Source organism: Coturnix japonica, chromosome 2, assembly GCF_054131305.1.
Source record: "Coturnix japonica strain WE chromosome 2, WE-NBRP24, whole genome shotgun sequence".
NCBI classification, from domain to species: domain Eukaryota; kingdom Metazoa; phylum Chordata; class Aves; order Galliformes; family Phasianidae; genus Coturnix; species Coturnix japonica.
In genome coordinates, this window is record NC_140664.1 from 48,990,155 (window position 1) to 49,014,503 (window position 24,349).

Consider the following 24,349-nt stretch of genomic DNA (forward strand, 5'->3'; position numbering starts at 1 on the left):
GCTACTTTGTCTTCGCGCCCTGGGTGCTCGGCTGACATGCTTGTGTGTTGGGAGTGGGGGGATGGGGCAGGGGAGATTAAAAAATATCTTAAACTTTCTGCCTCATCTCCATGCTTTCAAACACAAATCGGGAGATAGATTGGCTAGCGCCCCACCCCCTAGCCCTGCTCCTGATTTTTATCCAAAGGGCTCCATCTGTATATCCTGTCAAGGAGGAGGAGAAGGAGAGGCGGGGGGAGAGTGGTCGGGCAGGCTGTTCACACTCTGGATCCCTTTTCAATAGCAACCGCTGGGTCTCCGGGAGGTACAAAAAGTCGCGGTGCCTCCTCCGCGTCCAAAAAGGGAGCTGGCAGCCGGCACCGGCCGCTGAGCGGTGATATCCCCTGCCCAGAGCAGCATCCCCACCTCCACTGTCTCCTCCCTCTCTCCTCTCCCTCCTCCTCCCGCAGCCAGGATCCGCACCCAGTCGGAGCTGGGCTTGGCACCGGCACCCACTTCTCGCTCCGTGCTCACAGCGGCTGCTTGCGCCGTGCAGTGAGTGGAGGAGGAGGAGGAACGGGGCAGCGGCGGCGCTCGTGCCTCCGCGGGTGCGGGCAGTGCGCGGGCGGGCTCGCAGTCCCCATGCCAGGCGGGCGCTCGCCGCCCGCAGCCCAGCCCCCGCCTTGGAGCACCCCGGCAGCGCTCTGTCGCTCGGGCACCGCTGGCCCTTGGGATTAAAGCACTCAGTGAGCCGGTCAGCCGAGAGAGAGGGGCTGCAGGTAAGTGCTGCCCGCACCTGCTCCTTTTCCTCACCCTCGTGTAGGCAGAGGGAGGTCAGAGGAGTTGCGGGAAGGGCTGAGCGAGGCTCCTCTCCCCGTGTCTCTACGCGGCTTTCCGCGGCAAGTTTCCACTCCGCGGTGCGGGGGGACAGTGGAAAAGGGGCAGTGGGAACATCGGGAACGGGCTGCGGTCGGGAAGTGCGAGCGCCGATGTTCTGCCTGTGTGTGCGCCTTCTGAAAAGAATAAGGGAACAATGGCATCTCCTGACTCTTTAGAGAAGTCTCGCGGACAGGGGGGAGATGGAATGGGGGAAGGGAGGACTATGGACTTCTACACAGCGTAGTCAGCATCAAGCACCAAGTCCTCTGTTCTTTGCCGGAGCCGTTGTCTTGCTGGAGCTCTGAGTTCAGCGCTGATGCTACACAGCAAGAGATTGAGGAGGCCGGGAAATCTCTGGAGTTATTTCCCAGAGCTTTCCTCCTCTTATGTCAAGGATATTCTGGAGTTTGCAAACGTGGAAATGGTGGGAGCTTGTTTCTTTGATTAGTATTCAGCTGGTAGGGCTTGCTCTGCAGTGCTTGGCACTGACCCTTCCCTCTGCCCTGGCCCCCATCTATCCATACATCTAAGCACAAAAAGCTCAAAAAACAGATTGTGTGTACTGGTAGAAAGCATTTTGTGATCTGGATCCAGCTTGTAGTTGGTAAACAGAAGGAAATACCCTCCTCTGATAGAGGATTTAGCCTTTATACTCATGCTTTCCAGAGGTTGAGAGAGTTCAGGTGAGCAAAGATTCTGTGAATGATGGCTTTCCCAGCAAACCAGGGGATTGAGGGAAGGGAGGGCAGAGAATAGTGAGACACTTGATTCTGGGACTTGAAATGATGATACTTTAATCTCTTTCCTATTGGAAGAAAAAAAAAAATAAATCTCATATTCTGATAGATAACTTCTCAAGTCAAAGCAGAGATTGAAAGGGCAGTAGCATATACTTAATAGTTTCTCTAACAAGACATAGTGCCGTGCCATTTTTCAGCAAAAACATTGGTGATCATAATGTTTTGTAGAAAATAAATTGCTTTCTGCAAGAAATCAGAAAATCAATAGATAAAGGAACCAAACTCCGACATGTCTTTCTGTAACAGTCTCACCTTGTCAGTGGTGTGTGACTTTATCATGTCTACTAATTGCTCATGGGAAGTTTGCACAGGTTTACTACTAGCATAGGGTAGAAACTATCCTGTTTCTGGTGAAGATAGGTTCATATAATCACATGTGAAGAGTTATTCAGATGGATGGGCAAGTTACATTAACAGCATGACAGTTGTGTAAGTAATTGAAGTTTACTTAGATTATGGCTTCCGAAGGTACTACAGGTCAGCGGATGAGCTGTGAAATGATGCTAGTTTATTCTTATTAATATCAAAGCAGTTTTAAAAATGTAAAAGTGAAGTCAGAGTATTTAGAAATAATCTGTGTGCCTCATTATAACTAGTTTAGTGTGACAGTGGCGTTAGCATATTTGGGAGAAAATTAATAGCAAAAACACCATGTAAGTCTAACCCAACTCCCTGAAGACCAAATGTGGAATCCTGTTTAAAGTCCTTGTATGCACTTCCCTGTCTCTCCCAGCCTGTGTTTTAGCAGGGGATCTCATCTAGGCATTCTTCTTTCTTAGGGGCAATGAGAAAGGCTAAGTAAGATTTTAAAAATAATTACAGTAAAATCCATAGGAAGGTAGAGCAGAGCAAAGCATCTGATTCTGACAATTTTTAATGTTAAGCATGTGGAAAAAAATTGGGTTTGTGAAGTTAATAGAGATGTAAAATGCCCTGGTATTTTAGGAAAATATCCAAGTTAATAATCTGGGCGACCACTGCACTGTTAGAAATGTGTTTGAGCTAATGTGAAGGAAAGAAAAAAAAAACTCACAAAAAAACCTACGATCGTTGGTAATGTGGACTGTTTTCTTGCAAAAGCCACTGAAGATTGGATTTTTAATCAGAGGGTATTTCACCCTAATAATGGGAGACTTTATTGTAATTAAAGTCTGCTGCAGGTCATTAGAAATGTGTTAACAATGTCAGATGACAGCCTTACAGCTCTTTTAAGTCTACTTTTATTGATATAATAGCAAAGCATGCTTGATTATTTGTCTTTGATTTAATAGCAAAGAACTCTTATCCTCCCATATAAAAGGATATTAGTAAATCATTTGTTTAGCTGCAGATTACCCGTGAATTATCTGATGAGAAGAACAGATCCTTTTCATGTATAACTTTGAGTGTTCTGTCTGTGTTTTTCTGTATTCTTTCTTCTTTTTTTTTCTTTTTTTCTTTCTTTTTTTTTTTTTTTTTTTTTTTTTTTCTAGCAGACACTTGACTCAAAGCCATTATTAATGCAAAACCTGAGGTTGTTTTACTCCAAGTTAAAGTCTTACTTTGCTGTAAACTTGGCTAAGCCTTTCCTCAAAGGTTTTTGACACACAAACTTCAGTGTCAATGAAAATAGAAGGTATTTTTAATTTCAGATGCTCTGCAGACAAATATACTACTCAGAAGACTGTTTTAGTGATGGGCTGGTTAACAACTTTCACTGTGGTTTTTTTTTTTGGCTATTGACTTCAGTGTCTGGTCAGCTCAGTGGTTCTTCAACAAATGCTTTCCTGAGCCATCCAATCCAGTTTGATTCAATTTATCAAGCATGCTTTTTTTTTTTTCTTCTTTTTTTTTAAATTTTTTTTATTTTTTTATTTTTTTTATTTTTTTTCCTCTCCTGTTTTGTTTCACACTGCTACTGGGTATTGTTTCCTTGTAGCAATAAAGTTCACTAAATTCTAGCTGAGGAAGGGTGAATAAAATCCATGACGATTACTTCTGTCCTGCCTGTCAAATCGGGCTTAACTCTGAGCAGTAATGCAGGAGTGCCTCCTCTGGGAATTCAGTGGTTCTGCAAGGAAATGTCACTAAGTCATTTCTTTCCCTAGGTATTATGTGAAATTCCTCAAATTAAATGAGGCTGCAGAAATTGAGCTTGAGGAAATTTAAATATTTGACTTGATTGGTCACAGAATTACAAATACTGCTGCTGTTTCTTTTCAATAACGGATCAAATTAGCATAATCCTTTCCAGCAACTTGGATCTATTAAATATAGCATAGCAAGGTGGAAGAAAAACCAACAAAGCATTTTCATTTTGAGAAAATAATATAAACATTTATTTATTTTGTCAATATACCTAGAGAGAGTTGGTTGGTAGGGGGGTTGGGGAAGAAGCTCAAACAACTGAATTTTCCAGTCACATACTGTGTTATGATTAACTGCAGAGCACTGTGAAAAACTAAAACCAGTTTGATTTTCTCTCTGCACTTTTGTGAAGCCATATCATTTATCAAAGTGTGCCTGGTGTTTTCCTGTTGTCTCACCAGGTTGTTCCACCTGAGTCAGAGGGTACTGGAGCCAACTTAGTGTAACAGTGCCATATGTTTGGAGCTGTGGTAGTTTCTTGCTTGATAACCAGATGCAGACTGCAGAATGTGCACTTCATTTACAGATCTCCCGTGTGAATATTTAGGCCAGTTAGCTGCAGGAGGTTGTGGTCTGTAGATGTAATGTCATCTGGCACAGTGAGTTAAGAGGCCTGATTTGGCTTTGGCTCCCAGGCCTTCATTTCATGGAATGGTCCCCACCTCACTTGCTCCAAGGTACTTTCCTATAAAAGGGAAAACTATTTATTTATTTGTATTTCTGTGGGAATATATACATACATACATATATACACACACACATATGTATATATAGTGACCAGACAGTGCAATCTACACCATAATTAGACATGTTCTCATTTCCAAACCCTTTGTCTCAATGGTCATTGAGTTCCTATGCCTGCAGAAGAGTCTCCTGTGATATTCGGATGTGTAACATTACTATGAGTCTGCGGTTCCTCAGAGGGAAATGTTTTCTTTCACAGAAATTGAAACCCTTTCCAGTGGGTATTGTTAAACTGTATGTCAAAACATAAATATTTCAACAAGGTTACTTAGACTGTTAGGGGGCTCACCTGCTAGTTCAACTTTGTTTAAGCAATCCTGGTTCAAGATCCAGTGTCAACAGTTACTTTCAGAATTATCTCAACACACCAGGTCTTGTTTTCTTGGATGTATAAAATGAATGTGTGTGGGGGGAGGATAACTGTGAGCTCTTGGCCAAGCTATAACAAGATTTACTGGCAGGTGTTTTCTGGGCTGCAGTTCCAGAGATGGTGAGATCTAAGTCTAACCAGTGAGTTTTGTTATGGTATCCAAGATTGAAGCAATCTTACAAGAGGAGAGTGAGGGTGGAGGAAGCAAGAGGATTGAAAAACACTCCAGTTAGACTTTAAATTGATGCTCTGATCTGAAAGTGAGCTTTCAAAACAGAGGAATATAATCCAGCCCAATGGAGTTCAGTAATGGAAAAGATTTGGGATTCCTACTTCTGCTTGAAGAATTTTGCTGAAAAGACTTTAGAACAATATAAGATGATGGACAAAATTCTATGTTAGGTTGACAAGGAAATAATATGGTTCATATATTAAACTGTGACACCAGTAGCAGTATGTGAGTGAAAGTCTGTAGGAATTTGTACTTTGACTGCAAATTTTAGGTGATAATAGAAAAAGGAAGGTCATCGTGAACCTTCACCAAAGACACTTCAAGGCTGCAGGGATTTCAGTTGTGGGGAAAAGAGGACTTTTGCAAGGATGGCTAGGAGGCTGATGACATTTTTTTGTCCGTATCTAATGAGATTCATGGCTACATGCAGATAACATGGACTAGTCTTTGTGTGTTGTTTTAGAAATTATTGAGTCAAACAAAATATTCAGAGAGATTTTCAGTGGGTGTAAATGATCCTTAATTGCTAGCAACAAGGGGAATTATTCCTTAAAGCTGAGGATTTTATTCATGATCTGAATGCTTTCATCAAACCAAGATTGTCCCATGGAGACCATGCGTAATGGTGTCTTTTTGACACTAGCAGATTGTTTTGGTAAAGTAAAGTAGTAACATTTTTCAGATTAGAAGTGCTCACCAGAAAACTTATGCAACAAGGTTATAGGTCAAATACAGCCCAACTTCTATACAACAGATGGGAGAAAATGTAAATTTTATGGTTTATATTGAATAAAGAGCTTATTACTTTTTTCAGATATATATTCTACAGCTTAATATCTCATAGAACAAACAGATATTTAGAAACATTACATGAAAGAGTAGATGTTTGATGAATATTTTAATTCTATTTATTTATTTATTTTTAATTTTTTTGTTAGAGGGTGTGGAATGAGGTGGGATTTCTTGTAGTTGTTCACTTAACATGTTACTGATAGAGCAAAAGACACCACCGCGTATAGTCCAGATCACAGAACACAATCTTTGAATTATATACTGGCTGTTCTTTTTTCTTTTTTTCCATATTTGTGAATGTCAGGGCTATATGCAAAGTAAATAGGGAATACAGGCTTTTATGTGGAAACTAGAGGCTAGTGAAATTTAAGTTTTAAAACTTAAATAGCTTTTTAAGAAGGTGTGTCTTGAGGAGTCATGATTGCATTTTGGCCCATTTGAGGAGTGAAGTACCTTTTTATAAAGGTGCAATAACATGCTAGAATAATGAATGATATTAATTGCAACCGCAAATATTTCTGAGTTCTGTTGTTAATTTGTACAGAACAGGATACCATTTAATAGCAGAGTATATTTAAATACAAAGTAATTGCAGGTCAGTTTTGTGTTCACTTCATACTCAAGCCTGTAAATAGAGATAATAGATAAAGGACCTAAATCGGGGAACTCCATCCCCTCTACTACTGTCATTATTAGTCATATCTGTTACTGCAAGTGCTCCTCAAATTAAATTTGTACCTTGATGGGGAGAAAAATACCAACATATCAGCTTTCCTTTCAGTTTCATGAATGCTGTGATGCTGCTTGTGTATTACATTTTTGTACTTGCAAACTTCACAGCGAAGGTGATGTTGAAGTGCTGGCTGTGCTCGAACATTTTCTTTTGTTTATGTATAACCATATAAGCTTCGTATAAATATGTACAACGTGAAAATACCTAAAATATCTATGAATACAAAAAATGATGAAATTCTACATAGTAAGTATTTTTTTCCCCAAATAGAAAAAGGTTTAAAAAAAAAAAAAAAAAAAAAAAAGCTCTAAGAGGTATAGGAAGATGGGAAGATTTATTCTGAAGAAGGGAAAGAGTAGAGTGCTGCCAGATAGCCAAACAAAAATAATTGGGATTCTGGAGACTGTGTGATGAAAGAATTTGAGAATGAGTAAATGACAACTTTTTTTATTTTATTTTATTTTTATTTTTTTTTTCCATGGGGTGTGAGTATTCTGTTTTTCATCATATTGTGCTGTCTAGCATATGGACTGTTTTTCAGTTGGTATTTTGGGTGCGTTTTTCAGTTCCATGCTGTGGTGTGTGGCTAGGGACCATGGCACTCCATATGGTGGCTTTCATACTTCCCTGCAGGTGTAAAAGAAAGGATATAAGAGAATACTCTTTGAGATAAAGGTTAGAGCAATTCTAAGTTTGAAATGTCTGTTCAGAGCAAGAACAAGACATTTCAAACTGCTTAGTGGAAAGACTTTAACATATTGTAAATGTTTTACTGACATTTCTTAAGAAAACCCATTTCATATTTTTATCTCTGTTAAGTAACAGTCTGCTGCCTCTTTGAAATAAACTGACAGCTTATCAATATCAGATGTATTAAACCTAATATAACTTAGACACAGAGAGGGAAAACTAAGCGGTGGGCAAACAGCCCCTGTTACAGTCAATGCTTTTCTTACCTGAGCGGAGTGGAAGAAACTTCAAGTGGCACTAGAAGTGCTGAGTTGTTGTCCTTGATATCTATGGTAGTCCTTCTAGTAATTATGATGTCATGTGGTCATGATTTACCCAACAGCCCACATCAAAACTGAGCTACAACTCTTTGGGATATATCATTTTAAACTGGACTCTGCTACGCTTGCATGTTAACACTGCTGAGAAAAGAATCTTGGTGTGTGTCGGAGAGGTGCCTTTTTTAACAGTAGCATCACATTTTGAAAATTAGGATCTTTAGATATTTCCTGTTCTCTTCTATTTTATTTTCTTTTCTGCCTGTGGGGAGACACTAGATTTTCACATATGGGAGCTTTCAAATTGCTGCTGCTTAGCATACTTGCTCCGTGGGTTTGTGGTTTATCCCACTAGTCTCTAAGCAAAGTCTTTCTGGTACAGGTCAGTACCACAGAAGGGATTATTATAAAAAGGCTTTAAATACAGTCTATAATCAGAAGAGCTTTTTATTTGTTTCATGTTTCTGCCCTCTAGGTGCTTTGGCAGCACATACGTAGTTCTGCAGCTAAAGAGCCTGACATACTGAAAACAGATATCAGAGATCACATTGCAGTCAGTTTTAATAGTAATGGCCATGGATACAATAATCTATCTAAGAACATTTAATGCATACATGATTTAATGTCTCTTTTTAGGTTAATACAATGTACAAAGGATGTGGTCTTCATTCTTCTGTGACTTCCTAAGTGGCAACAGTTCACCTTAATTGAAAGCTTTGTTATGAGTTTTAATTTCATCCTTATTTTCACCTTGTGTTTGGCACTTCTTAAATATTTGTTATCTGCCTCACTGCTTGCTCAGACAAGAAAAATGCCTCTTTCAGAGAGCATTGCTTACTTGTCTTACTGCAGGTGAATTCCCTGAAATGCAAAGCTGCATTTTCCTTCTGACTAACATAGCGTATGCTTTCATAATCCTTATGTTAATATATCCTTAGTCGTCTGGAGAATGTTCTTAACTGTAAGAGACAGAAATAAAGACTGATTTAAATAGTGTTAGAGGGTTTTTTAATCTTTACTGAATTCCACCAGTTACTAATTGATGAGGATTTTGAAAAGTAAATGGACAAGATACACAGAAGGATAAAAATTCTGTGTGTTATTGCTGAAATATCATTAGTCATTACAGTAAGTTAGCAATGAAAACATAAAATCAAATTGTTTTCTGATCATATGTGTTCATAATTACATACTCTAGTCTAATGTGCCTCTTATCATGTTTTAGGAATGTACACAGAAAAAAATAACAGGGGAACTCTCAGAGCTTTTGAGCTGGTTAGATTCAGATCACTGCAAATCCAAACATCTGGTCTGCTGTGACTAAGAATCAATTAGATTGTTCTGTTTTGTTTTATACTCTGTTTTTTTACTTTTTGATAAGAGAGTTAAGCTAGCATATATCCTTTCCATTAATATAGCTTCCTGCCTGTAGCTGGTTTATAATTGTTGTGGTAATGGCAAGTAAAGCTGAGTATAGTAGGCAGGGGAAAAACAAAAACAAAACAAAAAAAAACAAAAAACAAAACCCAAAACAAATAACTGAGAAATAATTACACTTGTTTTGCTTTTTTTGAATAGAAGAAAATTCAGGCTTTGTCCTGGGGAAACTGATATACAAAAAAAAAACAAAAAAAACCAGCCATAAGGAAATCTTGTAACTACAAATACAGATTTATCAGCAATAGTAATGCAATCCAAGGAACACAGTCTAAGCTCTGAGAGACTTAGGAGTAAACTCAACTGTACTGATGATTAGAAAAATTATAAATTAACATTCCCGCATTAAGTGAATGTGACAAAGAATCTGCATTCTTAAATGAAATATAATTCTGACTGTTCTTGCTTTTTTTTCCCAATAGGTACCTATTATGCCTTTTATTTGGTGAAGGCTGCTCGGCAGCGTTGACCTCTCCCAGTCAACTACTCCACAAATTATTATCTCTGGACTCCCAGCTGACACCCTGCTGGAGGCAAGAGCTGAAGAGACAACTGGAATTGTGCCCGTTCTCATCAAGGTTTTTTCTTACACGGGAGAAAAAAAAAAGATGAAGTTGGGCAAAGTGGAGTTCTGCCATTTGTTGCAGATAATAGCTCTTTTCCTGTGTCTTTCTGGGATGAATCAAGCTGAACCCTCGAGGTCCAGGTCAAAGCCCTATTTTCAATCTGGGAGGACAAGAACCAAACGCAGCTGGGTGTGGAATCAATTCTTTGTGCTGGAAGAATACATGGGCTCAGACCCACTCTATGTAGGAAAGGTAGGGGATTTAAGGAAACCTTGGAGGGTACAGATGCCTGCTTTTCAATGAAATAATAAGGTACACCCTGAAAACTGTAACTCAGTCAGTGTGGTTGAAATACACTGGGATGGGGCAAAGTTATACAATTTGGGGAAAAGCAAAGACAAAAACCTTTTAGCACTTCCAAGCAAGCAATGCATTATGTTTCTGATTCCTTGCAATTTTCTATGAGCTTTATATGTTGTCTGTGCTGATTTAGAGTGATGATAATACTTTATCATCATTGATACAATGACAGTACTTTATTACTAATATTAGTTATATTTATATATATGCATGGGAGTAGAGAAATATAAAGATATTCTTTCATACAGACTAAAAGCTAGTCACAGAAAACAGCTGTTCTCTGTTTTGCTGTTTGAGCAAAGACCAGCAGTATTGTGGTAGAGAGAGAAAGATTTGGGCATCTGGGGGTGTGACAGTGGAAAAGAGGGCACATCTGCAGCTCTGCTTGTCTGGCAGAATGGTACCTCAGGGGCCTGCTGCCCTCCATAGACAGTACAGCCCTGTGGCTTTGCTCACCCTCTGATGGGCACCAGACCAACACAGAACAAGCCCTTGCATCAGGGCATCCCAAATGTCTTGTTGTCAGCATCTGTAGCTGCATGTGGAGCACACTGAGCACAGCTGCGAACACTAGCTTTAGCTCATTCACTGTGCTGTGCTAGTGAGCAGTGTGCTTCCTTCAGCAATTATTGAGGGAAAAAAAAAAAAAAAAAGCCCCTCTTGTTTCTATGCAATGTTTTCGTGTAATCATCTTAGTGAAAGAAAAACTCATTTCTCTATGTAATATCAGAATCAATAAATAGAATTTCTCACTGAAATAGAGCAAAAGCATAGAAAACACAGGAGAGACAGTTTTTGGCAAAATGGCATGCTTACAGAAAAATAGTTAAAGTAATCTGAATTCAAATGGTTCATATGTATGAGTGCTGGGAATTTCAGCATACTTGTTTTGTCCTACTGAGACAAAAACCTTGATGTTTGTGTTAATGCAGTTAAGCACTTAGAATTTAATTCATGCCATCTGAATAATCAAGCTGAATGGGGATCTGCTGTCATGATTAAAGCTTTGATTGTGTTTAGGTGCTTTTGTGAACTAGGGCCACTACTTTGCAGTACTGAGACCTTAGGAAATAAGTGCTAGAATCAAAAATCATTTCCTCTTGCAATGCTCACGAATATTTCAGTTAATTTGGAGAGTATGTACCAGTTTACATTTTGATGCCATGCATCTACTACTTGGCTTTGTAAGTTTTGTTGTTCAGGCAAAATCATTCTCAGATTGGAGCTTCTCTTGTGCTTCTGGAAAAATGATACATTTTGGCATTTCTGCCTGGTGATAGAAAAGTATACATGCCTTACAAATTAGAATTAGTCTCCTGGAAAGGAAATGTCTCTAAGTATTTGAAAGATGTTTGGTTCTATAGCAATTCTTATATTCATTTGATTGTTGTATTTTGGCCAAATGTACAGTGGTAGTGCTAGAGTACATAGTATTTTCATCTATGAGGTTATTTTTAGCTTCACAGTCCGCTCTTTCCTGTGCTTTACAGGAGTCCTAATATTCATGAGCAGATATCTTCTGAAAAACAAGCAGTCTTTTTTTTTTTTTTTCTATTTTTTTTTTTTTTTTTTTTTTTCTAATCAGCAGTATGAATTGTTGGCTCAAGAACTCACATTTGTACCAGCAGTTCATTTTATAGGAAAAGCAGACAAAAATCTGCACTTGCAAAAGTAAACCTGTCTTCCTGGAAACAGAGCCCTTGCTGAGCATCTTATGAGATAAGGCATGCCCAGTTCCTAACCTTCACACTGGAGAGGCTTTTTACTATTTGATTCCTGAGGTGCAATCATGACCGAAGCTGCATTCCCATGCAGAGGAGCGAAGAGGTGAAGAAGTGGTTTTTCTTTCCGTGTTAACATATTATGTGTAGCACCACTCTGAAGTGAACAGCAGTCTCTTTCCTTTCCTAAAAATATTGCTGTCCTTGTTTCAAACCTTTCAGGTTAGGGACTGATGAGACTAAGATTTGGATAGGAAAGTCTTTTTTTTTTTTTTTTTTTTTTTCTTTCCCCCTTGGTAAGGAAAGTGAAGAGCTGGCATAATATTTTCTGGTCAAATGAAGTGGAGACAGCAGCCAGACTACCTTGTATTATGTAAAGCACTCTGCTCCTGGGGAGGTCAGTCCTGCACTGCCTGAACAGAAGTTCAGGATGCTTTATGGAATGACAGTCTGATTGCACCTCCAGGAACAAGGAACCTTCCTCCAGTTTTTAGAAGGTCTGGGAGAGAAAAAAAATGTTTCAGAAACACACAAATGGAGCCATCCTAGGGGATATTTTTCTTCTTGCAACTATCCTATTTCAAGAAGCCCTGGGCGGTTGTTTGGAAGTCAGTCTTGGAAAATGTTTGTGTTACATGACAAATCACTCAAAAGTCATGAAATACCAATGTTAATTCCATGTTTGTCGTTAATTCTTTCATCCTGGGTGCATACATTTCGACACTTTAATCTTTAATATGTGGGTTGAAATCCTATTCCCCTTAAATTATAATAGAATTCCTATTCACTTCAGATAGGTGAATCTTTTGCTTAAAGTATTTTTCAGCCTAATTTTTTTAATTTTTTTTTTTTATGTTTTCATACTAAGACTTCTTATATATATCCTGCAATAGGTATAGATTCTTGCATCCTTGAAACCTATTTATTGTGAGTGGTGGGCACTTTGGTTGGTTTTGTAAAAGTATATGTCTTCCTGAGGGAGCAAGGGCTTGTTTCTTCAGTTTCTCTGCAGAAACCCATAGGAATGAGAGATAATGGAGGTTTGTTGTTGCTGTTTGTTTTTGTTTTCTCTTTTCTTCCAAGTTAGTCTTTTCTATCCATAGTATAAATTTTAATCATTCTGGGTTGAAACTTGTGCAAATTCAAGTGTCTTTTGGGAGGTGCTTAGCATATAACCAGATTGCAGACTGATTCATACACAATTTCTCTCGATCTGTCAGCAGAGCATATGTTACATTCACTGAAAGGGCTAAAACATTTAACTGTTTAGCTCATTTACCTATTTATATAGGCCCTTTTATCTTCATATGAGCCATGTAGGAGATAAAGCAGTTAACTATGATACTAACGTAGCTGAAAGCATAACTGTCTTCTGTTTTCCAAAATCTGTTTACTATTTCTCCTTAATATCTCTTGTAAAATGCCTTATTATGTATTTTCCATATAAAGGACTTTGGAATCTATTTAGGCAAATAAAATAACAGTCCAGAATAGTTTAAATGACTAAATATGTAAACACTTAAAACTGGGGACTATATGCAACAGTATTGATTTTTTTATTTTTTAATTTTTTTTACTTTTTTAATCTTTATGTATCCATATAATTAAAGTGTATATATAGACATTCATAGGCAAAAAGAGATGCAGCTAAACTACAACTTTATGAGTCTGTTAATATATTTTCTAGCTGTTCTGTCATTTTTATTTTATTTTATTTTGTAACACAACCAAGCAAACATACAAATAATGTGGCTTTGTGCACTTATTTTGGTTTGTTTGGTCTTTTTTAGTTTCATCAGTGTTTGGCTGCTAGAGTGTTTGTTTCCTGGAAAGCATAAGAGTGGCACAGAGATTTAGGAATACTTTTGTCTTTAGGAACAAACAAACAAGAAACGATGAACAAATCAAAAGAAGCCCACAAATAAACTTAGTGTTCACAGCCTTGTTTCACTTTGTGAACTATACTTATTCAGTGTGAAGGCTGGCAGATAATCTCGCTTATTTCTTTTGATGTAGACCAATTGTCTTTTTTTTTTTTTTTTTTTTTTTTTTTTTTTCCAGCAGCTCTCGATTTAGGGATAGATGTGAACAGTTTCAAGTAAATTGGTCTCTAAACTCAACTTCAGGCTGAGAGAGTTGGGGTATTCCAGCCATGAGAAGAGGAGATGCTGAGGTGAACTGATATTAGTCTTTCAGTATCTAAAGGCAGATAAACTTCTTCACAGTGCCTGCTGTGATATGACAAGAGGAAATGGTTCTAAACTAAAAGGGGTAAATTGCCAAACGTGTATTTTGTCATTTGGCATATAGCATGGAATGTCTATTCCAACCTCAAAAGTTTGGAGAGGTGATGGCTGAGGAGAGGAGAATACTATTTTTGTTTGTTGGGGTTTTGTTTTTATTTAAGGTGTGTCACGGGCATAGGTAAATCTAATCAGTGTATATGTTCGTAAGGTGACACTTATTCACATATGATATTTTTCTCTTGCGTGTCCCTAGGTCAAGCCATACAGACACAGTGATGAAATAGAGCTCTTTTTTTCTCAATTATAGCTTGCCTTTTTTTCAGATATCTGTTGACTTTTGTATTATGTTGGATAATATGCGTCTTTGCTAAGATACTTTAAAGCTGTGAGTAATGTGGAAACACTGGCCCCAGTCAAACTCAGTGCAATATGCTGAATATCAGCCACTGAAACAGAAGGAATTTCATCAGTGTATGAAATAGGTGAAGACCTCCTCAGTAGAAATAATCTTTAGAAACCCACTGCCCCTAGTTTACTGTCTCTTTTGGAAATGGAGAGAAAGAAGAAATTATGAAGGCTAAATGTAGACAAAAGGGTGGATGCTACCGCATTTCTGTATAAGGGAGCAGAAGGTGGATTGGGTGCAATTCCCTGTGGAACTATTTTCCTCTTGTTGACTGTGGAGGCAATCCACGGAGACCTGAGATGTCTCTCAGCCTTGGGCTTCCAACCCTCCAAACAGTAAGATTAATGTTTACACCTTCTCTGAAAAACTGCAGGTGAGCACCTAGCTGAGAATGGCTACAGCTCTGCAATGAACTAACTTGTATTTTTGATCAAATAATTCTGGGGAAAAAATAAAGTTCCTCGTCTTTTCTGCGCACTACATAGAAAACAAAGCACAATAACTCGGAGGAACTTCCTTTGTCACTGTTATATAAAAATTTGTTTTCCTTTTCTGTTAATGTTATCCTTACTTTTAGAAAAATCTTTAAAGCACTGTTTTATAAATTCCCAAAAGTCCATTCTTAAAACTGAAAAAGCAAATCTACTGTGTTTCTGATATTTATCCATCTCAGGGACTTTGTTGTTCTGTGCTGTGAACATTGATAATAGTTGACCTTTTAAGTAAAATGGGACTTGCCTCTTCTGTCAATATTATTCCACCACAAGTGCTGCAAATGAACAAACAAAATACTCAAGTACCTCTTGCTTACTGGATTGAATAGGTCTTGTCAAAGGGGTGCCCCATCCACATAGAAATGGTATGAATTTAGCAGCTTGGCTTGTAAAATAAAGTCACAAGTGAAATGGATTTTTCTTCATTGGAGAGTCACTGTGGTCTCTGTGATACTCCATGCTTTATTTTATTTGGATTACCCTGAATAATGGAGTTCACTGACAATCTGAATGTTTCTACTTAGCACGCAGGGCTAAAGCGTCTCTGGGGAGAACAGTGAGATTAAGGCACACAGCAAGAATTATCCAAAGGGATAACCCCAAATCTACTGCTTTTTTTCCCTGGTTTATTTCATTAGTCTGCACAGCTATACTATAATTTCCTCTTTCCCTCGTTGTAAGAAGTCATTGTCTTGCTCACATAGTTGAATGGATACAGAAATGGTTTTTATGCAGGGGATTTAAAGTGATGACAATTTCACATGTTCAAGCACTAAAAGACAATTTATATGTAATTTCATTATTAGAAGTGATAATAGAGTTGAGAGTCTTATGGTTGGATACTGAACTAGGACATGGAGCTTTCTGATCTTTTACTATAATATAGAACATTGATCCTTAACACATGGCATTACAAAAGAGGAAGGTTAGTGAAGGTGATGACAACATCTGTGAATTAAATTTTTATTCAGTGGCAGAGCTAGGCTACTTCTATAAACTTGTAATGCCAGTTATGTATTTCAGTAGACTAAGAGGCTGTACCGGCAGTGCTCTACTCTGAAATTTTTTTGAGCATTATTTAAAACTATGTTTTATAGGTTCCTCTGATGAAAAGCAAGTGTAAAAGGTAATTTTGCAACAATGTGTAGATGGAAGACTCCTGTGTGCTTGACAGGTTATCACAAAATGCCAAATTTTCATGAGAGCTTGAGGAGATCTAGAGTTTTGATATCAGTCAAGTTCATGCTGCTATGCTGCTTAACCTAATTTTTATTTTTATTTTTTCCCCCCAAGTCATATTCTAACATTTCTTTTTATAATGTGCCAAGCTTGCTTTTAGTTGTAATGTCTGTGTTATTGCCGTTCTGTTCTTTAGTCTTCTAGTCTTGCGATGTGTTGGAAAAACATGTCTTTAAAACAGGAGCTACCATGAATTGTCAATATTTGCATTATTCTAGTGCTAATGAAGTACAGTCATGAATCAAATCCCCACTGTACTAGGCACAGTGCAAGCAAACACAACCCTGTGTCCTCTGACAGGAGTCTTGTAGGACAAGAGACTGTAGCAGATTAGAACAACAGAATCCAGTGAAATGTGGAGATATCAATCAACATCCATAAAATAGCTTGAGAACAATAGATCACTCTTTTCCACTACCATGAAGACAGAATATTGTTGTTCTGTTGTTCTGAAAATGAGTATAAACACTACATTTAAAACAAAGTGAACAGTTAACATGGGTGTTTTCTTGCCTTTGTGTTCCATCTTTTGTGGGTGACAACTTGATAGAAAGTTGTAAGTGCAGATCCATTTGATACTTACATTTGTACAAGGTTACTAGTAAAAAAACAAAAACAAAAACCACCTTCTTTCAGACCAGTGGAAATAAAGGAAATCTTTCCTCTGCTTTCAAACGATAGGAGTATTTGTAAAATTTTACATCCTGTAGTCTGCTATTGCTCTGTATTTTCTAATCCAGGTCTACTGTTGCTTTGTCACAATTTTTTCTTCTTTGCTCCACACATTTTATTATTATTTTTTTTATCAACACATTGCGCTTTTCAAATTCCTTGTCTCTTTTTTGAGTAGTCATTTAATAAAACAGTACCCATGTATGTATGTCAGTTTTTGGTTGCTTGCTTTTACTGGCCAGAGAACATATCTGATATCTCAGTACTTAGAGATCTTGAAGTACTGGGAATGATAACGCAGCATGTTGGCTCTTAAATATACTGGTAATTGAGTACTAGAAAAATCTCTTAACTCTTACAGATCCTTATCTAAACAGAATGCACAGTGGTGGGAGTGTCTGAACAAAGTGTTAAAGCTGGAGAGTTGAGAGATTTAAGTGAATATGATAGGCTGGACACTTTAGTCACAGTAATTACTAGCTGCTTTATACTACCAGCAAGTTCTCTATTACTTTTTGCTCTGAAAGGAACACCTATGGTAAAGTGAATTACAGACAAGTTACTCTCAGAAAAAACAGGGAAATTTATGCTGTTAAGAGAACTTTAATTCTGTTCTAAGTGGTTGGTGGTCCAGAATATGACTACCAGCCCACACTGTGAAAATTGTTTTTAATTTCGTATTTTAATTTTACAAAATGGTAGTTCAAGAGAAAAGGAACATCGTTATGATTTCTTAGTACAAGAAGTCATGTTTGAGCTCAGGACAATCAGTGGCCTTTATTCCCCAAGATACTACCAATGCAATCTTTGTTGAATATACAGTGTTCTTTTTTGTTTGTTTGTGTGTGTGATTCACTGTAGTGTTGAATTTAGATTATTAAAAACTGGAAATCTCCTTGTACTTTGTCAAATTTAAAAGATCAGATTTTATTACAGTTAGATTGTATGGTATTGGCAACATTTTTGCAGTGGCTTTGAAAGAAAAAAACAACAACAAAAACATGCAGATTTTTTTTTTTTTTTTTGGTAGAGCTTTCAATTTTGAACAAAAATATACTGCATAAATATGCCGTTGCTATGCTATATTCTGAGAGCTGGTATGATATAATAGCAGCAAGCACATACTTCACTGTATCCTGAGGCTATGATAAATGTAAAGGAAATAAAATTGATTATTGCATATTATTTATGAAATTTTACTTATGTTATCAAACACTGAAAATATAGAAACTAGACATTGCTCTTGCATTGTAATTTCAAGACTGAAATTCAAATTTAAGTATTTCCATGGTTTTAACTCTTATTTCATTAGTCATTATTTCTATATGTTCAACTTTATAATTTAAATGGTACAGAAAATATCTGTTTTGTTTATTAATACATATTTCATTTGCATGAAAAATAACAGGCTTTATTACTGTGTGTTTCTCCTGTTCATTGCTAAGATAAAACCATTTGGATAAACTAAAAAAGACAGTGATGTGTCTGCATTAGCATTTTGCATGAATCAACAGTACACTTCTGCAATGAATCTCCCTTTTGTTTTTTTTTACTATATTTAAGTTTGTATTGTGGAGTGGGATTTGAGTGGATTATTCTAGACTCCAGTTAATCAAAATTAAATCAGAGTTATGAGATTCATAAATATACCTACTGAGCTTCTAACAGGAAGAGACCAAAGAGAAAACCTAGAACACATAACAGGGACGTTGGTCCGTCAGCACCAACTATTTCACTCTCCATTTTATTGTACTACTTGCTGACACAGACTTATCTAATGAAGCTGCTCTGCTGAAGACAAAAGAGAAACACATCATGTTGATAATCAAAATAATGTAAACATGCTTATAAAATTATATATTTAGAATTAATTCTTGTAAATGTTCACGACTCAGCTTAAATATAGCTATCATGAGTAGTGCCTTCCATATTCAAGTGAAGTACAATTTTTGCTGGTTTTGCAGGTCTGTGCTGTTGCAAAAGTAATTTTGCTCTTTATACTGATTTGAAACACATGGTACAGTAGTAGCTCTATATAAATCATAAACAATATAGCAAAGAATAAACATTTTATCTTCCAGATAAATAGGAATGCGAAGACAAATACTGATCTTTTGCACTTAATAGTTCACGTGAAGCTGTTCATGTACCAGAAAATACAAAATATGACATACTGTCTCAGGCTCTGTTTTTCAGGATGTTCCTCTGGGATATGGCATTTTAAAACAGTTGAAAAAAAGGCAATTTTATGTTTTTGTTTATTATTAATGCATATGGTCTGTTAAGTTCTGTATTTCATTGAGTAATTGAAGATTTAATCCACAATGTTGAGAAGACCATCTTTATCAATCTTAGAAAACCATCTGAGATTATCAATTTTTTAATTCAATCATCTGACTATTCTAAGTTCAGTTTTGAGCTGTTGTTTTATTCCATTTATTAAAAGAGGAATACTGAGGATTGATCGACAAGATTTTACATATTCCACATTTTTCTGGTAAAAAATGCTTTCTTTTTATATACACTGGTGGAGAACTGAAAGCCTACTTTATGATATTTCATAGGGACAAATAGGATATATGTTGCAAAAATCTAAGAATAGTGAATCATAATGTTCCACCTGTACCACAAGAGACCCTTTGGTCTTTTCTGAGTAGAAATAAGTAAACATAATGTCATTTTCCAGGTAACATAAGATTTTTCTTCATGGATTCCATGAGGTGTTACCATAGTCATACTATCCCATTTACTCTTCCTATTTCAGCCAATCATGAGAAATTGCATTGAGGACCAGAGAGACATACAATTTTCTTGATGTGGGGTTCATGTGTGAAGGACTAAGCCCATGAAATTATTTTCCGTCTGAAATATTTCCAAAATACAGAAAATCTGGCACTTGGATTCACATGTAAGGAAGATAAGCTACTTAAATATTTTGTATTGACATATCAAATTGTAAACCTTCTGACTTGGCAACCAAGAAACTCACTATTTTATTTTTTTCCTTCAAAGGTACTGTATTGGGAAAGATTTACTTTGCTGTAGCTTAACAATTAAAAGTTTTCAAATACAGTTGTGAAAAACAGATGGTAGTTTCTAAATTTTTCTGTAATTATGGTATAATAGCAATACTGGAAATAAGCTGAGCATTTAACTTCTCTTTCGTACACAATTTGCACATACATATGTTTAGAGTAAGCATTTGGGAAAAAAACTTGACATATTTTGTGCTTTTTTTGTTTTGTTTGTTAGCTTTTTAGCTTCTTGAATGTTGTTTACATCAAATCTTTAAAACAAATAATCTTCTTTGATTTTTGTAATCTTCATATAAGTGTAGGCTTTTGTCCTTTACACACATATCTTCCTTATAACCACTCTAACTGTAGCTTAGAAAAGCAATACACATTTTTCCTTCTTAGATGTTTTCCTCATGTGAAAGCTTTTCAGTCTTTTGTTACTTTACAGCTCTTCTGTTATTCCTGATGATAAAAAGCACAGGTACAAAAATACTTTATTATCCTTTCAGCTGAATAGGAAATAAGCAGAGTGAAACTATTATTTGCTGACTAATCGTATATGTTTCTTTCTTTGGAAGCTCATGTCCACATCTACTCTATGGATCTTAAAGCTTTACTGCTTTTCTCTTCTTGTCTCACATTTGAACTGTGGGTGGCTTTTAAAAAAATGTGAAAAGCAAGGGAATTATTAAAATGTGAAAAGTTATTTAAGTCATCTCTGAACAACAACTTGAATTGAGCCTGGTCTGTACAGTGATAATAATGAAAAGATGGTAGTAAATATCATTTAAAAAATAAAATGTTATTTACAGGAAAAACTTACCTACATGGAAGCCTTCAGTCTGCTAGGAACCACCAAGGCAATCTCCACCAAGGAGCAACTTCCTTAAATGAGGTCTAGAGGAGGTGGATTCAAGTGACTTGGGGAATCAAACTCTATAATCCAGAGATGGGTTATAAAGCAGGTATGTTTATTCCAGCGTTGCGCAGCGCCGGGTGCAAGGGGGATAGCTCCTCCAAACTTGCACACCGTAAAGAGAAAAGTGTGTTACAGATATAGGTTAAGCTAATACATAATCAATAGTCTCCTCCTCAGTTTGATTACATATTCATTACATTCCCTATGGCCCCGTTCCCCGCAACCCCATTCCCTCATTCCCCCTGACCCCATTCCCCGCGACCCTTGCCGTTGTTTTGGGGTGAAATTCTTCTTCTGTTTTCTTCTTGGTGTTATCTGCTGGTACCATTCTCTGACGTAAGCATCGTCTTGCCCGGGGGTATCTAATCCTTCTTCTTGTCAGAGGTCTCTGGACAGTTTCTTCTTATCTTTATTGCCCTCTTCTCTGGTTTTCTTTTGACTAAGTGTCTGTAATTCCCCTTTTCCCTGCCCTTTTAAATGTAAACTATCTACAGTTACCCTTTGTCTTGGTTTCTGTGAAGTTCCCCTTTCCCTTTCTATAGCAAAGTGTTACCTTACCACCATTTTGAGGCTTTGCTCACTCTTCAATTCCCCCCTTTTCTTTAATCTAGCAGGCTTTTACCTGCTAGATTCTTAATGGGTCTCAAAATAGGCTCCGCTCTCTACCTTTTGTCTCAGCTCATGTCTCTTCCAAACCTCATATTCCCTTCCGGTACCTTGGTACAAGCACATAGAGCACTTTACTATTATACAGGTAAAACTTATTAACAGCACCAAGATGGCTATAATGATTCCGACCAAAAAGAGCTGCTTTACCCATCCTAAATTTGGTAACCAGCTAGTGAGTGTATCCCACAATCCTTTTTCCCAACCTATGTTATCCTGACTTGCCTTGTGCAACACCTTTGTTTGTTCCCAAATTTTCCTCAAGTCGGTTTCAATTCTTAGATCTTTGTTTAGGTACACACAGCAGCTCTGATTTATTATTGTGCATACCCCCCCTTCTTTGGCTGTTAATATATCCAGTGCCATCCTGTTTTGAATCACCACCTTGGATAAGGAGGATACCTCTTCTTGGATTGCTCGCAATGCATCTGTTGTGGCATTTTCTACTATTTCTAAAGTAGCTGAGATATTCACAATTGCCTGTTCTAGTTGTGTCACCCCTAGAGATGGAATGAGAATTCTTAAGAAGCTATGAAAGCCTGTGCTGTGCACTAAGGGATTGTATGTGCGCCTAGTTCGAATCCAGGGAGTTCTTAAAAGTCCTCGTGGAGTGTCTTCGTGTACTGTAGTTTGAGGTACCAAATATCCTACAGTACATGTCCCTGTCCAATTTATAGGTAATGCTTTTCGAGCATGCCCATCCCCACACAGCCACCAATACCCATTTGGTAATTTACATGGCTTGGGCATCTTTTCTTGATAGGCAAATGATGTAGCCATCCTTGCAATTCCGAGAATATTCTTATCTGAGACCCAGTATGATGCCTCATCTGTTCTAGGGTCGCATCCCGTGCCTTGTGCCCATTTCCCAATTCTAACAATCCCTGTTACTATTCCTGAATTCCCATATTCCCAACTACACCCTATGCCCGTTAAGTTTCGCCATCCCACCCCCACCCCCTTATCAAATTTTCTATCTACAAAGATTGACCTAGTAGAATCTAAGATTAGCAACTCAAACCTAGGACCTTTCTGTGGTTTGTCTTGTTTGTCTTCTAGACCAAACTTACATTTCCCATATTCCACCCAGCTTGGAATTGTCCAGTTTAGTGTTGCCACCCCATACATAGGTACTCTTCCCTCTCCTCTAGGGAGGGCCGTGCATATCCAGCAAGATTTATTGAAAGCCTGGCCAATTTTCTCAGTCATTTTCAGGTAGCTGTTCCCATGCCAGGCTACGACTGTTGTCACGGTCATGCTAAAAATTACCAAGCTGTTATACATGTTTTTGGATTTTGATCTTCAGTGGTCCTTCCTCTTTCACCGTCCACTGTTGTCTGGGAGCTTTCTTCAGGCGGGTGTGGTGTATCCAAGGCGTCAGTCCTTTCACCTTTGCTGCTGTGTGGGTGGTCAGGAGCACTTGGTAGGGCCCACTCCACTTTGGTTCCAGAGGTGAATCTGAGAGGGATTTAACATAGTCGCCTGGTAGTATATTATGCACTGGGCTATCTAGGCCCCGTGCCCTGGCCCCAAGTACTGTTTTTTCAATTTTCTTTAGTTGCTTTGTCAGATTTACCATGTATTCATTCAATACTTCTTCCCCAGTTTGCATAGAGATTCCCTTTTGTACAGGGTAAGGCCTCCCATAAAGGATTTCGAATGGGCTCAGTCCTTCCTTGGTTCGGGGTTTGGTACGAACTCGTAAGAGTGCCAGTGGTAATGCCTGAGGCCAGGGTATCCCAGCCTCTTGGCCCAATTTCACTATCTGTAATTTGATTAGGTGATTCATTTTTTCCACCTGACCGCTGGACTGCGGCCTGTATGGTGTATGTAGCTGCCAATCAATTCCCAATAGTGAACTTACTTGTTGGACCACTTTAGCATTAAAGTGTGGGCCACGATCTGATGAAATTGCTGCAGGGACCCCAAACCTCGGAATAATCTCATGTAACAGAGCCTTTGTTACCTCTCGAGCCTTGTTAGTCCTACAGGGGTACGCTTCTGGCCATCCCGAAAAGGTGTCTGTTAATACCAATAAATATCTGAACCCCCCTTTTCTTGGGAGTTCTGAGAAATCAATTTGCCACTGTTGTCCCGGGTAATTCCCTTTCCCTATCTGCCCTAGGGTGACTTTATGACCTGACTTGGGGTTATTCTGTAAACATATCTCGCATTGTTGTGTCACCTGCCTAATTGTGGAATACAAGTTCCGGGCAATTATTCTTTGGGCTAAATATTTATGCAGTGCCTCCACTCCCCAATGAGTTTTTCTGTGTTCAGCCATTATCACTGCCCACAGTATAGCCGTGGGAATAATGATTTTACCTTGTGGGGTAGTGGCCCATCCTCCCTCTCCCACTTGCCCTCCTAGATCTTCTATGAGAATTTTATCTTCCTTTGAGTATCTGGGTTCACTATCAATTTGGATTTTACCGTCTGGAATTAAAGAATGCATTTCCACCGGGTCTTCCCTTGCTGCTCGTTTTGCCTCTCGATCTGCAAAAGCATTTCCTACTTCTTCCGGCATCTTTCCTTTCTGGTGTGCTCTGCAATGCATAATAGCCACCTTTCTTGGTCGATGAACTGCTTCCAGGAGCTTTAAAATTTCCTCGGCATGCTTAATGCCCTTTCCTTGTGTTGATAATAGTCCTCTCTCCTTCCATATTGCTCCATGGGCATGTACCACACTAAAAGCATACTTTGAATCTGTCCATATGTTGATTCTCTTTCCCTCTGCCAGCTCTAATGCTCGAGTTAGAGCTATGATTTCTGCCTTTTGTGCAGAGGTATTTGGGGTCAAGGCTTTTGATTCTATTACCTTGTTTGTAGTTGTCACAGCATAGCCTGCTTTGCGTACCCCCTGCAGCACAAAGCTGCTACCGTCAGTATACCAAGAGTCCTCAGCATCTTCTAGTGGTTCTTCTTTCAGGTCTGGTCGGCTGG

General features: G+C 38.0%; 1 protein-coding gene across 3 annotated transcripts in view; it reads left to right on the plus strand.

The window, feature by feature from the left end:
* The first annotated feature begins 207 nt into the window (after window positions 1–207).
* The window catches only part of LOC107309986 (cadherin-7), an 89,351-nt gene continuing 65,209 nt past the window's right edge, over window positions 208–24,349 (plus strand). For 2 of the 3 annotated variants that reach the window (XM_015855215.3, XM_085537534.1), the window contains exons 1-2: window positions 209–758; window positions 9,523–9,918. In XM_015855215.3, coding sequence (XP_015710701.1) covers window positions 9,709–9,918 — 210 coding nt within the window. In that variant the 5' untranslated portion in view covers window positions 209–758; window positions 9,523–9,708. Of the gene's footprint in view, window positions 759–9,522; window positions 9,919–24,349 lie in introns of all 3 variants that reach the window. The other variant, XM_085537536.1, reaches the window with a different exon arrangement.